The 17,441-nt window shown below is 48.0% G+C and overlaps 1 protein-coding gene across 1 annotated transcript in view; it reads right to left on the minus strand.

Annotated features, from left to right (window-relative positions):
- Window positions 1-7,491: 7,491 nt before the first annotated feature.
- Window positions 7,492-17,441, minus strand: part of LOC144720154 (thyroid transcription factor 1-like) — a 31,428-nt gene continuing 21,478 nt past the window's right edge. The window contains exon 6 of the mRNA XM_078596661.1: window positions 7,492-7,692. Within this exon, the coding sequence (XP_078452787.1) occupies window positions 7,492-7,692 (201 nt within the window). The remainder of the gene's footprint in view (window positions 7,693-17,441) is intronic.

The following is a 17,441-nucleotide window of genomic DNA, read 5'->3' on the forward strand; positions in this document are numbered from 1 at the left end:
TTTCCCTCGTCACCAAGCTGTGTCATCTCAACCCAGAAGTCGAATGAACAATATCGATGCAAACCTTTGCTGTAAATTGCAATGGTACAGATGTTGTAAAATTCATTCTTAAATGTTTTTTTTTTTTAAATGTCCCTTTCACCAACTATGTTTGTAACAAACACGGCCAATGCGTCGCACATATTGAGCCACATTCTCGCTTATTAAAACACATTATGTGCTGATGCAGATGCTTCTGGTATGGCGATGGTGCGCAAGAACTAATGGTAATAATAAAACATAAATAAAGACACGACATATTCGTCAATTATTAACACGTGGGCCTGAACAATATAAAATATATCATCGGTGAGGTTTGTTGATTGCATTGTTACTTGCTGACCGGCCCCTACTGGCCGTCTTTGAAAAGGAGCTTCATAGCTCATCGGATTCCTCCAGGATAAATACAAAATCTGATTCGGATATGTTATACACTTACCGTGCTTGACCGCGCCGGGTTAAAGTTATATTTAATTTCACCTTTAAAATATCTCACGTATCTTGCGACGACGGTTGCTCTAAGTATGGGTAATGCGTCTACATATATACGTACAAAGTTGTAGCTCTTCATTGGTACATTTAAAACAAATAAACACATTCATCAGCAAACATTGCTAAAAATATAATCATCATCAAGCCCCAACGGTGTAACGTGCAGCCTCTAAATCGTTTCCATTCTCTCGTTTCCAGCCTGTCTGATCCATTTGCCCGAAACGTCGCCTGCTATATATATATTTCCCTCTTAAGGCCACGGTGTTATTGACAAATCTTGCCGAGTTTTATTTAGGGCGATTTTACTTCACTACAAAGACAAAGATCCCCCATATAGCCTTGGCAGACCGTAGGGCCAAGTGCTGTTAGCGAGTACCTATGAAGGCCGGAACGGTACACGAGGGGGTGGGTGGCCAGCACCACGCCCGACCGCCTTTGTCTCCCCAGTGGCGATGTTTACACACCGCACTCATTTGAGGCCGAGTCGACCTATTGGAGGCCCAAGACCGGTTCATATAATCGTCACTGGTGTTGGCCGTGAGCGGGAATCGAACCCGGATCGCCGGGTTCATAGCGCAGCGTAGCGCTAACCGCTACACTACCGCTCCCCGCGCACACACACGTGTAGAATAGACACATTGGTGCTTTGTGCGCTCGCGAATGAGACTCATGACTCGGCGAGCGGAGGATGGAGCGGAGGATTGCTCCACTCTGCATGAATGCATTATGGTAATATGTGGATGTAATTAGGGGTATTTCTTGACCAGGATGTACTGTGGTTACACTAAAACAATAATTGCTTTCACGCGAGAGCTGGAGTCCTCATTGCGGCGAGCGCTGCCAAGCGAATATACCAAGGTCACTGACCAATCTGCCTGGCGCAATTCAAGTGAAACGTGTCATTAAAGTGTAGTCGGCTTAAAGCAGAAAGCGTTTCACGCTGCTGCTGCTGTTGTTGTTATTATTATTACGCGTTCTTAGGGTTGACTTTATTTCAAACAAGATCATGAAACGTTCCTTTGATATGTACGTTTCAACTTGATGTGTGCTACTTTATACTTTGTGATGATTTTATGTCTGTGTGTATATATGTCTACAGAGTGGCTCAAAATTCAGGACACAGTTATTTCATTCAATTGAACACAGGCATTAAATATATATTTAAGTTAATATTGCATCTATTATTTATCATTGTGAATATCCATTTTTTTTTATTTATCCCGTGGGGTCACCTTCAAATCCGTAGTTTACAAAAACTCGACCAAAGAGCGGAATTAATTGAGGTGAAACATTATTGATTAATGTGTAAAGAATACACGGCTGTAATGTATCATGTATTAATGTTAATGAAAGTCAATTTGAACATTTGTTAACATAAATGAAATCAAGATATGTGATTTGTTAACATAATAACTCTGTGTCTTGATTTTTGGACCACCCTGTATATATTTTTTTCAATGTATTAAACGGTTGCTAAGCACAGGCGCAAAGGTCCGACAAAACGCCAAGCGGTCAGCAACAAACACGTTTGTTGAAGTGATTAATCGCTGAGACATGTCGATTACATCGCATATCAGCCACTTGAATAACGTTTTAGGATTCGTCGCGTGAATCGCCGGATAGATGTGGATAAGTTACGAATGGAGATCATTTGACGGTGATCCACAAACAACAATAACAACAACAACTCAAACAACAATAACAACAACAACTCAAACGCACTCGGGCAACGAGCGTTCACGTGGCGGTTGTTCGATTGCCTATTCGAGTTGAAGCTGCGTCCTATAATCAACACCAAGTATCCTACAATTGTTCTTTGTATCTTTAAAATTGTATTTGTGGGTGAGGCGGAGGCGGGGGGGTTATTGTTGACTCCAGACGTAACATTTAAAATACACCGCTTCACACGTGGGTCGTGAATTTGCCAAGGTGATTCACGCACTTGATTGCGTGAACTGGTTACGCGAGATCGCGATTAAAATCCCCGCCCCGCCACCCTCCCCCCACGTGCGCATGACGCCGGTAAAGGCGAATACAGAACAGCAATGCACAAACGACAATGAATACAAAGTCACGACAATAACGTGTAGCGACGTGTATATTAAGTGTGTGTGCGCGCGTGCGTGTGTATGAATAATTGTGTAAGAGTGTTCTAACTCTGGCGAGAATGAAACACAGCCATTCCTCTGAACGTTCTCGATTAAATTCGCCGCTGTGTTTTTTTTATCCCTGAGAACATTTTCCTTTTCGTCTGTTTGGCACAGGAGCTGAATTTTAAACAACAACGCTTGATGGTACGCATCAGAATTTTATTTATCTCCTCTACCAGTCACCTTATTCATTCAACATACGTATATATATATATATCCACGCAGCGCTGCTTGCAAAATGATAATAAATTTAAGCGTGCATTGCACGTGCATGTACAGTAATTCGCAGCTGTACAACACAAACACATTTGATGAAGACAAATGTACATTTTAAACATCTATGTGACATCAGTGGAATAACAATAACTGTAATCACGACAGATGTAACATCCCAACTATGGGCATGTGTTTGCTATATACTGCATACTTATCTATTTTTTTGGAGCACATGCGGATACAGCACACGTTACTCTGGAACATAAGAGACACCCCGTCGAGTTTGTACCCTTCTCACAATCCTCCACTAAAGGTGATCTGCTTTTGATATAATAATTATAATAATAAAACATTAAGAGGATAGGTATTATGATGTTTCTTGTTTATATCCTCTACAGTTTAAATAATATTTTGGCGAGAAAAAAAAATACAACAATTGGACGGAGTACACATCGGGAAAAGTCAAAGCGACCGTCGACGAACCGTGTTCGTGCTTTGCGTTACACCCCACCTCGCCTGTCTCGCCTGCGCCTTGCAAACGCCTTCTTCCGACGATTCTGCTCGATTCGATGTTTATTCGCGAGACGGAAAATCCCGTGCAGCCAGCTACCCTGCTCATTTCGGAGGCAACGACCCGCAGCAGCCACTGACGAATTGGCAGATTTTTTTCGGTGTGGCGAGGAGGCCAGCCCACAGCCAGCCACAAAACTCGAGGCTATCGATTATTGAGAAGGGCAGGACGATGAATTGGCGATGCGAACCCGGTGCAAAAGAAACGATAAAGGGATGTTCGTGCTTCACTTAAAGTTCGCCATTCCGGTTGGCCCAGTGCACACAATTATTACAGTGTAAAGATAACGACATGAAGCCTCAACATACTTGTGGGACAAGTGCTGTTAGCGAGCACCTATGAAGGCAGACACGGCACACGAAGGGGTGGGTGGCCAGCGCCACACCCGGTCGCATTCGTCTCCCAAGTGGCGATGTTGAAACACCGTGCCAGGCACTCATTTGAGGCCGAGTCTACCTACGGAAGGGCCAGCAGGCCCGGTACCGGTTCAGATAATCGTCACTGATGTTGGCCGCAAGTGCAAATCGTACTCGGTTCGCCGGGCTTGTTGCGCAGTGCACTAACCGTTGCGCCACCGCTCCTCACTCACCCGTTGCTTTCCCTGGTGCTGAAAGCTGCGGCTCTTTGAGTCTCTTTGCAAAACGTGCGCTTTGCTGGTAGCGGCGAGCGGTTCAAGGCGCAAACAGCCGGGCAATCGCCACATTTGACGACCTTTGGACGAATGCACCACGGGTGAATCGCCATCCTTATTACGCGTACACGTGCGTCGTGTTCTCACATCCATGGCTGGGATAAAATGCGCGACGCGGTCCGTGGGCTCATGTTAACGAGTCTGAGAAACTCTCAGAGGCCACGGCGGAACCGCCTGCAAGAGATTCCTCTTCTGAAAAAGAAGGGGGAGAGAGAGAGAGAAAAAAAAAAGTCATCATCAAGGTTGCACTGGATGAATCCGTAATTACACATTACACCGATAACTGGCGGTGATTAGCGCGTGTAATTGGGTGTTCGGGATTAAAACAATGGCAATATAATTATCAATTAATTTCGGCCAAACACGCGCACGTGCGCTCGCAGCGGCGGATTGAACGCTCGGCTGTCTCGCAAATTACGGGCGGACAAATGGGCCGCGGACTGCATCGTGCAGAGTGGCCTTGTGGCGACATAACTCAGGTAGTAATATTTGTGTGGGGCGGAGGGGGGGGTTAATCGAGACATCATATCCCTGGTTTCCCTAATGTAGCTACCGGGTAGGCCTACTTTATTTATTATGCGGCGATTTGGCGCAGATTGGCTTTATTAAGACCCAAAGTGCTGCCGGCTATTAACATTCTGGATTCACCGAGGGAGAGAGAGAACGAGAGGAGAGTGAGAGGGAGAGAAAGGGGCCGGGGGGGGGGGGGGCTGAGAGCGAGAGAGAAGGGGTGAGCGCGAAGGAGGGTGGGCGAAGGGGGTGAGTCGGTGAGAGGATCGGTGAGTGGGTGAGTGATAGGGTGGAGTTGATAAGTGAGAATGCGAGTAGGTGAGCGAGCGATTGGGTGGGTAAAAGAGTGAGTGAGTAGGTGAGTTAGAAAGATTGTGAGTGGGAGATCGATCGAGTTAGTGAGTCAGTAGATGAGAAGACACTTGGAGGAGAAAGAAAATGAGTGAGTAGGTGGGTGAGTGAGATATAGGTAGAGGGGGCGGGTGAGTGGGAGAGCGAGTGGGTTCAAGAGTGGATGAGTGAGTCGATGGGAAGAGGAGTGGATGAGTGAGAGAGCGAGTAAGGAGGTGAGTGAGAGAGATGGGGGGGGGGGGGGGGTGGTCGGGTGAGTGAACGAGTTTGGGAGGTGAGCGAGGCAGGGAACAAAAAAAATCGCGGCATGTGACCCGACGTGAGGTCACGTTCACGAATGCGCCTCGGTGGCCGCCAATGACTTAACGCAGCGATGTATAATACATGTGTGTGTGTATATATAGTGTACATATTGAATAGAATGTTGTGATGAAAGCTACAGCGACACATTCATCCAAAGTGGGTGGTAAATTCATAATATTTAAAGACCCATTTTAGTTTTGCTATTTTGCCTACGAACATTTTCAGCCAATCGTTTTTAGCATAATTTATCGCAAACACACAACAAAAAATATAAAACCTCTGTACCGGTTTCGACATGTTGAGTCTCATCCAGAAAAACGCGGTTTGTTAAAATAAACATGCTCCGAGGTCGCTGAAGGCTACATATCCACCGAGCAATCCAAGAACAGTGTTGCGGTCCGCTCATTGCACGAACAATTAGATCCGCGTTGTGGATAGCTTTCTCACTAAAAACCCTGCCAGTGGTGGTGCAAGCGATGCGCGTCCATTTGCACTGATTTTCAACGGAACCTTGATGCGAATGACTTCAACCGTGAGATGGAACGCGCGTATACAAGTCCCATATCAAGCCCCCCCCCCCACCCCCCTCCCATAGCTTATATGGAGCACTCTTGCCAATGCCACATTTCAGTGGGGAGCACTGCACGTACGTGTCATACTGTATTGGGGGGCGGGGGTGGGAGTTTTGTTGGCTGAATTTACGCCGGCCTGGCTGGATTCCTGGCTGACTGGATTTCTGGCGCGTCCTCCCCCACTCCCCCCCCCCCCCCGTGTATTCCGGCCGTGTATGCCTGACGTGTATACCTGACGTGTATACCTGACGTGTATACCTGACGTGTATACCTGACGGATGGACGGACGGGCAACGTCCAAAGGACACTGCGGGCTGCGAGTCTATGTCTAAACCGGAGTGGGGGGGGGGGGGGTAGGAGAGGGGGGTTTGCGTGCGTGTTGCGTCTGCACACCGCTAATAAACACTGCCCCTTGCAAGAACGAAGCTGCTGCTCTTCGATTCCCCGCACAGGGCACACAACGCCGCCGACTATCCTCGTGTATCGAGAGAAGGCTCGCGTTGAGGGCGCTGTGAAGAGACGGGGGAGGGTGGTTGTGAGCGGAGGATGGAGTACTGGAGGTGGAGAGGGGGGGTATCAGTGGAGGAGGGGCAGGGAGGTTGGGTTGGGGGGGGGGGCGCTCGAGAGGGGAGGTTGTGGGGGCTGGATAGAGAGGGGGGCTGGAGGCATGAGGGGTGGGAGTGGGGTGGGAGTGGGGGGTCGTTGCCGGCACCCCCAGACCCCACAAGCCTCACCGCTCAGCCCGAGGTCTCATCCCGGAGCCTCGCTTTCAGCATCAAGAGCAGGGTTGAACAATGGCGCGAGCATCCAATTAACCGCTTCATTCATCAGCTCTGTGTCTACTCCTGCTTCTTGCAAATAGATACAAGACGCTGCGCGGTGGGCGTAGCGTGGCCACTCGCTCACTCACTCTGTATGGCAGGGGGTGTCCAGTGTTTGGCGTTTAAGCGTAAAGAAGTCTGCACGCATACGCGAAGCACGACAGTTTATCGTCTGCAGACAGGAACTGCGTTTTGTGTTTAGTTTGTTGTCCTTCGCCCGCACCTCCGATTAGCGCGGTTGGCAACGTACGGTGCGACGGAAGTTCAACATGCATACACGCGTAGTATATTCTATACGGCGCGTATGTATGTATATCCGTGTGGATATGTAGACTTCTCGTGGCGGAAGGTTCTTAAATACTTTGCAGAAGCGCGCCTGCGCAACATCGACCAAGTTTCATGTACACGCTCTTTGGCCGAACGCCATAATTGAATGTTCATTTCGAAATATCCCTCTCGACTCCGTCTACCCACGCAAAATATTAAACACGCGATCAATGAATTGAATCAAATTTAAGGAGTTCGCGAGATGCAATGGGACACGTTCCCGCGCGGACAACAAGTACGAGCAGCGCTTAATTTCTCACTCGATATCTTTTTTTTTCTTCCGAACGCTACTCAGGGCTCGCTTGCAGTCGGCGATTATCGGCGTAAGGCACTACCACTAGAGGAGAGAGAGAGTAACAATCTACGCCGAATCCATGACGATGCTCTATTAACGTGAGGCTGCATTATCGCACCACCTATTCGGACAAGTCCCGTGCATGGGGCAGGATCACGAGCGACGGATGAAGGCGAGCGAGGTGGTCGCGGCGTAGGCCGACGGGATGAAGCCGGGCTTTGCTCTCTCGTGATCGCACGGCCTTGGAGCGTTCACGCGCGGGCCCTGCGTGCGAGTCGGCGAGTTGTCGAGGCAGAACCACCCCGCGTTGCACGGCAGTCGGGAGCCCGCGTGACACCATCGCCCCGTCTCCACCTGACGGACGGTTCTGCTCGTTGGTAATAAGCGCGACGACAGCATCTACTGGTACTGCCGTGGAACGAACGCAGGATACGTGCATGCCGCGTGTGCGTTTCTGTTGTTGTCGTTGTCAGTGTGTCTGAGGATAGGTTTCGAACGCCTTCAAAACGCCTAAGCGGCCAGCAACAAGCGGCATTATTAAAGTGTGTGATAGTTAAGGGGTTGATACGCGTTCTTAGATCTGAGCCAGTGTTGATTATAAGAGTTGGGGGGGGGGGGTGGGAGACGATGATGGGAGGAGGGAAATTCCGGAGTGGAGCAGTGCGAGTGGAGCAGCAGAGGGGTGAGGTGGCCTGCAGTGGGATGCGTGGGTGAGTGAGTGGTGAGTGAGTGGGTGGGTGAGTGAGTGGGTGAGTGAGTGGGTGAGTGAGTGGGTGAGTGAGCGGGTGAGTGGGTGGGTGAGTGGGTGAGTGAGTGGGATGCGTGGGTGAGTGAGTGGTGAGTGAGTGAGTGGGTGGGTGAGTGGTGAGCTGCAGTGGGGTGAGCAAGTGGGTGGTTGAGTGAGTGGGTGAGCGGGTGGGTGAGTATATCTTTGTGACCTGTGGTGTGTTCAGTGGGTGAGTGATTGGTGACCAACAGTGCAGTGAGTAGGTGCGTGGGTATGTGGGTGGGTGGGTGGGTGAGTGAGTGAGTGGGTGGGTGAGTGGGTGGGTGGGTGAGTGGATGGGTGAGTGGGTGGGTGAGTGAGTGGGTGGGTGAGTGAGTGGGTTGTTGTGACCTGCGGTGTGTTCAGTGGGTGAGTGAGAGGGTGAAGACGGTACATGGATGGGACGAATGATGTTTTACAGACCACTGTGCAAGGCTCGTACTGCTAATTCTATCTTGCCGTTTCATACGAATGCTCAATTGCCACTTTTAAACTCTGGTCATGTTTTAGGTTTACATAAAATAACCAAGTTATAGTGTTACACCAGCGATCCGACGTTGACAATGATGATATATATATAACACAATATAACGTTTATGTATATGTGTATGTATACATGCTGTGTTGTACACACACATGCGCCACAGGGTCAATTCACTGCTGGATGAAGTCCTCCCCAAGCCTCCGCTATAAATATACATAGAACTAAACGTATGGGCTCGCATTTCAGAGTTGTTTAGTGTGTTAGCTATTCCATTTACCGTACACGTACAATGATAATGAAACGCATGGTATAAACCAAGGTCATACACATAACTGTGTTCTGAGCATGATGGGGTTATTTGTAAGAGCGCGTCTCCTGGCTTTATTAATGTGCCCGTTCGACTGAAGCGACTGCGAGTCTAAAGACACAAAGGGCATTTACTGGTATGCTTACAGCAGAGTTGAAACGTGTCCCCCGCTGCCAATGCGCAGCGCAGAGGCATGGACCCGTCCCTGGGTTTGATCTTCCAACAAGCTCACGGTCCACCCTCAACTGCATCCTCTGCAGATGCGGATACCTGATACGCAAAAGGAAAATAAAGAAATGCGAACGTCACTCTCTGCCCGGTGGTAGCGTGGCGACTGCGGTGATCCAGAACAGACACGCGGACAACAAAGGAAACGACGCAACGGCCACGATCCGCTACTCCGCCGCCGCTGCTGCCGCTACTACTCCTGGCGCGGCTATCGGGCCAGGCCGCCTTGCAAAGTGAATTTGTAGATTTGAAGCTTTCGTGACTGCAATGATTCATACTCTTAGGTTTTTTTCGGTAAAGTCACGGAAGGTAATTTTTTTAATTTCTATAATTTTTAATATTATTTTTATTAATTTTTATTTTTTACCTACGTGACTTTATCTATACGACGGCAAAGAAGAGAGGATAGGGGATGAGATGAGGAGCAGGATGGGAATCATGAGCCCCCCCCTCCTCCATGTAAATGTGAACAAGAGGAGAATGAGATTCAGAGCCGTCGATTGTTGTTACGCCGCGAGCGACACATTTGAGAGGAGCTGTGATCTCAGCACAAGTTGAATGTCACGTCGTCGTTGTTGTTGTTGATGGACACGCGTAGAATCGACACCGTCTCAAACGAGCACGCGCGCCCCATTACAATGCGAGCAGACAACGCCGACTTTATACAACCCATCAGCAGCAGCATCATCATCATCAGCAGCAGCAGCAGCCATGCTCAGTCAACTGCTGGATGAAGCCTTCACCTACGCAAGGCGCCACCATAATCGCATTCCCTTGCGATGTAACAACGTATGCGCACAGTAGAGTAGACTGTATATATATATGTGTGGCCTCAATCGCACACGCGCATCACTGCGAGGGAATAACATAAAAAAGTAAATGATGTTGTAGCATACATTCCTTGTTTGCAAGTCCGGATATTCGTTGGAAAATCGCAAAGGCAAAGATCATCCGCATAGCCTGAAGAGACTGTTGGGGCAAGTGCTGTCAGCGAGTAGCGCCTATGAAGGCCGGCACGGCACACGAGGGGGTGGGTGGCCAACACCACGCCCGACCGCCTTTGTCTCCCCAGTAGCTTACACACCGGACCAGGAACTCATTTGTGACTGAGCAGACCTAGGGGAGGCCCAGAATCATTTTGAATAAACATCACCGGTGTTGGCTGTGAGCGGGAATCTAACTCGGGTCGTGAGTTTGATGCACACACACACGCGCGCGCGCACATACAAAACTCAACATCATCGTTTAATAATAATAACAACAACAATAGCGTGACGTTTAAAATATATTTGTATATAATTGACGTCGTTCCGGGCAATGACCCTTCTCATTGGGCACTCGCGTAAGTTTAAACGCACGTGCGCGTGCGTGCGTGTGCATGTGTTCTTGCACGCACACGTAAACATCAACGTGTAAACATCGCCACAGGGGAGACAAAGGCGGCCGGGCGTGGTGCCGGCCACACACTCCCTCGAGTGTCGCCTAGGCCTGCATCGGTGCTGTTCGCTAACAGCACTTGCCCCAACAGTCTGACTATATTGGGGGGTGGGGATCTTTGTATGCAAGAAGGGTGCGTTATAATCACGTGCGAACAACATTTGATGCACGTTACCGTCTTACTTTACGACTGCGTCGTTGTAGGTGTAATGCACGATGCAGGCCCTGTTGGCAAACCCACGTGTGTATGTGTACGTCAAACGAGTCGAATATGTACGTGCATTTAAAATAAACGATCACGGCATTTCTTGTTGGTTACGATGTTTGCTGAGTGAAGAAAAAAACCCGAACGCCAAGCGGTCAGCAACGAACAGTACGACAAATCAATAACCACACTCTACGACAAACCAACTACGGTGCTATTGTATAGTACTAAATACACAACGTAGACTCACGTATATACCGCATGTATGTCTCATATGTTACACGTGATATCCTTAGGTCTTGAGGGTGGAGAGGTGGATTTCGATTTAAAGCTTTCGTGACTGCAGGGATTCATCTTCTTGGTTCTTTCGGTAAAGTCACGTAGAATGGAAATAATAAAATAATAAAAATAAAACAGCTTAAATAGTCGCTCCAAGCCTGGGGCTTGTCATTCAGACTCTGTCTCCTCGACAGACCTGTTCTCCACCTGAAGACGGCTGTTTGCGTTGTGGCCGAAACGTCGTGAGAATTATTTTATTATGTTTTATTTTAATTATTTTATTATTTCAATTCTACGTGACTTTACCGAAAGAACCAAGAAGGTGGAGAGGTGGCGGAGTGATTATCTGTGTGTGTGTGTGTATGTGAACCCGGACCAACTGAGTTCGATTCCCCAGTGCGGGTAACATCAGTGGTAACACGTGAGAGCTTGTGTGCGATCCAGATTCTCATTTGCAGGGCCTGTATCATCACCACCACCACCAACACTACCACTATAATTAGCCGTGGTCTCTACATCCACGTGTGTCTCCCTCACATCACCGTCTCATGTTTGAGTTGTACTTGAGACGGCGTTATGATGATGATGACGACAAACACCATCATTGACCATACTTCACCAGGTTTGGTGTGACGAGACCGTTCGGACATCACTCGCCACACTCGTGTTAGCCGTGGCCAGGAATTAAACTCATGCTGGCTGGGTTCGCAGTAGCGCAGTGTGCTAACCACTGCACCACCGTTCCACCCGGACTCTACATTACCGTATTTGTATTCCGATGTTTGCAATGTAACAGTTGGTTCGCATTCGCGAGGTCGTCGCATCAGCGGCTGTTTACTAAAATATTTATATTTACACAAGAATGTCTGTGTGTCACGCGCGTGACGTCACTCCACGTCGACCAGCCCCCCTCATTAATAATCATGAACAGGTGACGTCACTCCACATGGACCCGCCCCTCATTAATAATCATGAACAGGTGACGTCACTCCGCATGGAGAACCCCCCCTTATTAATAATCATTACAGGTGACATTCTTCACATGGACCCGCCCCTCATTCATAATAATTAGCTGGTGACGTCACTCCACATGGGCGGGGGGCGAGGCGCCTCCTCCCCCCTCCTCGGCGTCAACTTACAACCCTCACTACAAAGGCAGAACCCTCACGTCACGCGATCTCCGTAGCGCTGTTGAGACATCGAAGTAAAAAGGACGTCATGATGAACAAGGGATTATAACCTTTAAATTAAATAAGTCTGTGTCACCGCGGCCTTACAAATTGCACACGCATTGATGCAATGAATATCACTGCTTTTCGCTTGCAAGTTTCAGATTTACTGCAATACACCCCGTCCTTGGACGGGCAAAAAGGCGACTCACAAGAGAACAAACAAACTTAAATGAAGTCTCATTTGCGAGAGTGACCTGGGTGAACACAATTACAAAATCAAAACAAATAAAACATCGGATAAAACGACAACAGCTGCACCTATCGCTCGCGCGATGAGGAATTGACATTATTGCAAACGTGGAATCCGACAGATTACTTCCAGAGCGAACACAGCGCACATTATATATTTAATAAATAAAAAAAAGCCCCTCTAAGCTCCAGAAACATCAAACAGACATAGGGTGACTGTTGCACAAATATGCAAACGCACGCGGTTCTACGTCGAATGTAAATATGATGCAAGGCGTAACGCGACTTGCATGTGCAACACGTGTGAGTCACTGTCGCGATGGCAGTTCGGTTGGAGAAATGATAGTACTGTACAATCATCGCCTGATGACGACCGCTTGTCTTGCAATCGAAACGTCGTGATTTTTTAATTGTATTTTTCTACCTACGTGGCTTTACCGAAAGAACCAAAAAGTATGGATTCCTGCAGTGACGAACGCTTCAAATCAAGATTCATAGTAGTGTACTATCATTTTTGATGAAGCCGGTTGTTGTGGCGAAACGTCGTACTCGAATTGTAAATGTTGCCGTGGGATTACTCTCCAACACACCGATGTGCTGAACTTTGTAACTAATTGGCACGCTTTTGTTCTACGTGACAAATCCTTACTAATTGGCTGCGTCGGGTGGTGGCGGGTATAACGACACATTCATATTTACGCGATCTAACCCTAAACAACCTCTCTTATGGAGTACTGTACCGTACGTGAAATGCGTCTTTAGATTAAATAATCGCATCTTTGGCTTATTTAAAAAAAAAAAATCGCGTGAAGAACAGGGAGAGAAAATTGTCGAGCGAAGGGTGATCGCAGATCGCCGGTGGCCGCCGGAGGAACGCGACCCCGGTATGCGCACAGACCGCGTATCGTTACGTCAGATGTTTTTTCACGGTGAATATAGACAAACACAAAACAAGACGTATCAATTAAAATAAAAAATTGGGTGGGGGGGGGGGGGCAAACGTCAAGATGCAGGACCCTCTTGAAAATTATCCATGGTACCCAGTGAAAAAATGTCATGGGTTCGTGAAGGCTACCGCATTTACACAGATGCCTATTTATTTAATTATTTATCAGTGGCGTGCGTAAAAAAACATTGCACAAGTCCCGACTTAATGTTGAACTCGTATGCACGAATTATATATATATATAAAGTGTCCTTTTTACTGTGTGAAGCCAATATAAGAAGTTAGCGCGTAAACACGAACACACACTCAGTAAGTGGCTACATTATTAACGTTCAATAGGTAACAGGTTATGTAACAACGAAATACATAAAAAAAATATTGATAAGAAATTAACATCTCGACGTTTCGGCCTATACACCGTAATAAACTTGCAAGCATGTACCTTATACCCAATACATACACGTACCCATATCAATGCATGTGGCCTGCATAACAATAATGTTGGAAAACGTCATACATATAAACATTTTTACCGTATTCTCCTAATTATGAGACACTCCTGAAAGTTAAGACGCACACCAATCGTCTGCGCGGTGTCAATAAAGTTATACAAATCTGGTGACTCACACACATACCGGATTATAAGACGCACTCCCAACTTTTGCTTTAAAATACATGGGGCGACGGTGGTGGAGGGGAGACGGGGGGGGGGGTTCTGTGCGTCTTATAATCAGAACGGAAAATACGGAAGCTGTGATGAGAGATAACTACGGGGAAAATCTAAACTTACATCAACATGTGTATACGTGTGTTGAACTTCCTTCCCACCGTACAAAGTCAACCGTCGTTAATCCGAGGCGCTGCGGAACGGAAACAAACTAAACACAAAAAACAATTCGAAATAAATTATTTTTTTTCCATCCGAGATTTAAAAGCTCAAACGTTATCGTTAGAAAGTAAACCTCGTCGTCCAAAGTGGGGTTTTTTGCCGCATCTCTCGGCTCCGACGCGAATGGACTCACTGCTGAAAAACAACTACAACAACAATTGCAACAACAACGATTCCAACAACAGCAACAGCAGCAGCAGCAGCAACAAAACTCCACGGTCAAGTTGGACTCGCAGTTATGGCGCTCCAATGACGTCACCAACACCCCCCGACGCTTCAATAAACCGACTATGACGTCACTGGAGGGCTGCAATGGGGCGGATCGATGGCCGCCGTCGAAGTACCTTCGGGAAATTCATTGACCTCGTACCCCATTAACGGCGCTTCAAATCTCGTGTCGGAGCAGCGCCTCGCTCGCATCCGTGTGACACCGATGACCGCAAGATTAAACAAATAATAATAATCACCATCACCACCACCACTCGCGCAGCTTAATTAGTAAAAGGGTTTGCCACGTAAACAAAACGTGGCCAATTAGTTACTACTTCAGCACACCGGTGTGTTGAAAAGTAAACCCTAAACGTTCCCACTTGGAGCTCTACGTTTCGCTGGTGATTACAACCAACTTCATCAGCCGATTATAGCCAGAATCATGGCATCTGTTTAATTAGTGTTGAGGTTTGGGGGGGGGGATGGGTGAGTGGGTGACGTTGCTGAAAGAGGTTCAGTGGTGGTGGGGGAAAGGGGAAGACACGTCTGTCTATGAATGTATAACAACGTAACAGCCATTGCAACCAGCGACTCACGGTGACAGCGGTTGACTCGTTCGTGCCACGCGGCCGCGTTAGCCATGCTCGCCTTCGCTCTTCTCTCTCCTCTCTCCAATCCCATCCGTCCCATCCCATCATCCTCATCCTCCTACTACACAATCCTCCATCCTCCCCTCCATTAGCTGACGAGGCGCGGGGTTGTGCCGTGGAGTGCGCTTCAGGGCTTGTGTATGGCGTATCGCAGCTTTCTGTGGGCGATCTGATTAGTGGTGGTGGTGGTGGGGGGGAAGGTGACAATAGCGAGAGGAAGAGAACGCCAACCCCAGCACGGCCTCGCGTTCTCTCTCCTCTCTCCGTGGGGAGCGCGGAGAAATGTTTTATATTTTTATTTATTTATTAGCGAGCTCTTTGTTGCGGGGACCACGCAACTGGGAAATCTGTAGCGGGCGAACCAGCGGTGCACGGCGAACAGTTCCTCAATCCAGCCAGCGCGCCCGCCCGCCTACTTGCCTGCCAATTGCGATCTGGTAACCATCGATTAAAAAAATATATGGCGGTGGCTTTCGTGATCAATTCGCGGGTGCGTGCTCGTTAAAAATAATAATGAGCTCACTTGGTGACCACGTGGACTATCGTCGCTTTTTTGGGGAACGGACTGGACCTCCTTGTGTGATTGTGCGTGCGTATATGTGTGTTGTGGATTGGAGTGTCCACGTGCATGCCTATTCACGCACGGGTTTGTGAGTGTGTGGGTGTGTGTATTTGTGATGTATCAGTGTGTGTGTGTGGCGTGCAGGGGTTGGCGCGCTGCGCTTACGCACCCGGCGACTCGAGTTCGATTCCCGGCTCACGGTCAACGTTAGCGACGATTATCTGAACCAGTCGTTGGCCTCCCCTAGGTAGACTCAGCCTTAAACGAGTAGAGTACCTGCTGCGGTATGTAAACATCGCAAAAGTCCACCGGGCGTGGTGCTTGCCGCTAACCCATACGTGGTCTGTATCGGCCTTCATAGGTGCTACTCGAAACGGCGCTTGTCCGAACAGTCTGTTAAGGATATACGGGGGGATGCTTGTCTTTGTGTGTGATTGTATGTGTAATTTACTTGGGATTGGAAGTACGATTGGCCGTGTGTGATTGTATATGTGACTGTGTGTGATTGTGTGAGATTGTATGTGCAGTGATTGTATGTCTCCGTAATTATGTATTATTGTTTGTCGGGTTTGTCTTTATGTTATGTATATATGTGTGATATCTGGCAAAATAAATGTTTACAACCATTTTGAGAATATTTTAGAGGCGGATCATAATTATTTTTGCGTATACTTTATGATGCGTACGTTGTATGTGTACATGTACATGCATCGTTGTTGGTGTACACACATTCACATACGTACGGGGACAGTAGCCAGATTGTACTGACGTGTGCACGTATCGTCAATTCTTGATTTGATGACCTATGCGCTAGAATATAAAAATAAGTGTTCTACTTGTCAACAAACTGATTTGCATTCAATGACGGAACCGTGGCGCAGTGGTTATCGCGGCGTCCTCTGAACCTGCCCATCTGAGTTCGATTCCCTGCTACGACAACTTCTACTACCGACGGCTAACATCAGTCCTGCCCCCGAGACGTTCACCCTTTCATCTAACCCGCTCTACTAAACCAGCGAAGTGAAGTATGGCCAAACAACCCCCGTTACCGACAGCTTCTATCCAGTTGTGGGTTGACAAAGAGTTATACATCACACGTGACTAGTATAAGGTGCTTATATCTGTGATAAAGAGCTTCACAGATCATCGGATTCTTCCATTATGAATACATATTCTGAGTCTGATGTATAATACATTAATGAGCGCTGCTGTGCATGCGCATTTGCATATACTGTATGGATATATATATAAATAAACCATCCGGTAAATATCATAACGTTCTTACGACGTGTTCATTTGTATCCTACCGTGAGAGCAAGGGCGTTCGCGTGCAATGCGTTCACGCGCCGTTGAGCCAAATTCGCTCGGCCGACGTGAACACCGCTACTGCCAATTGTTATAAACATACAGAGCCTCCCCTTTTGGTGGACTCAGCCTGAAAAAAGTATCACCCTCCCCCACCCCCACCTTCCCCCGAGAGGATACTTGTTGCAAGGTGGGTACATTTTCAGCGGTGTGTTTTGTACAATAGGCGGTTGGGTTGTGAACGACCGGGAAACCCATCCTCACTGCGCCCGTCCATCGGCGTCAGCGGTTCCCCGGTGGAATCCAGTGCAGGGGGTGCAATTGTGTCTCCTCGATGACACAACATGCTCCGTGCAGCGTGGCAGTATCGGTGCGGGAGGCGCCACGGACGAACCCAGACATTGCCTCCTCCTC

The sequence above is a fragment of the Lampetra planeri genome, chromosome 7, assembly GCF_965212315.1.
Source record: "Lampetra planeri chromosome 7, kcLamPlan1.2.h2, whole genome shotgun sequence".
In the NCBI taxonomy this organism is placed as follows: Eukaryota; Metazoa; Chordata; class Hyperoartia; order Petromyzontiformes; family Petromyzontidae; genus Lampetra; species Lampetra planeri.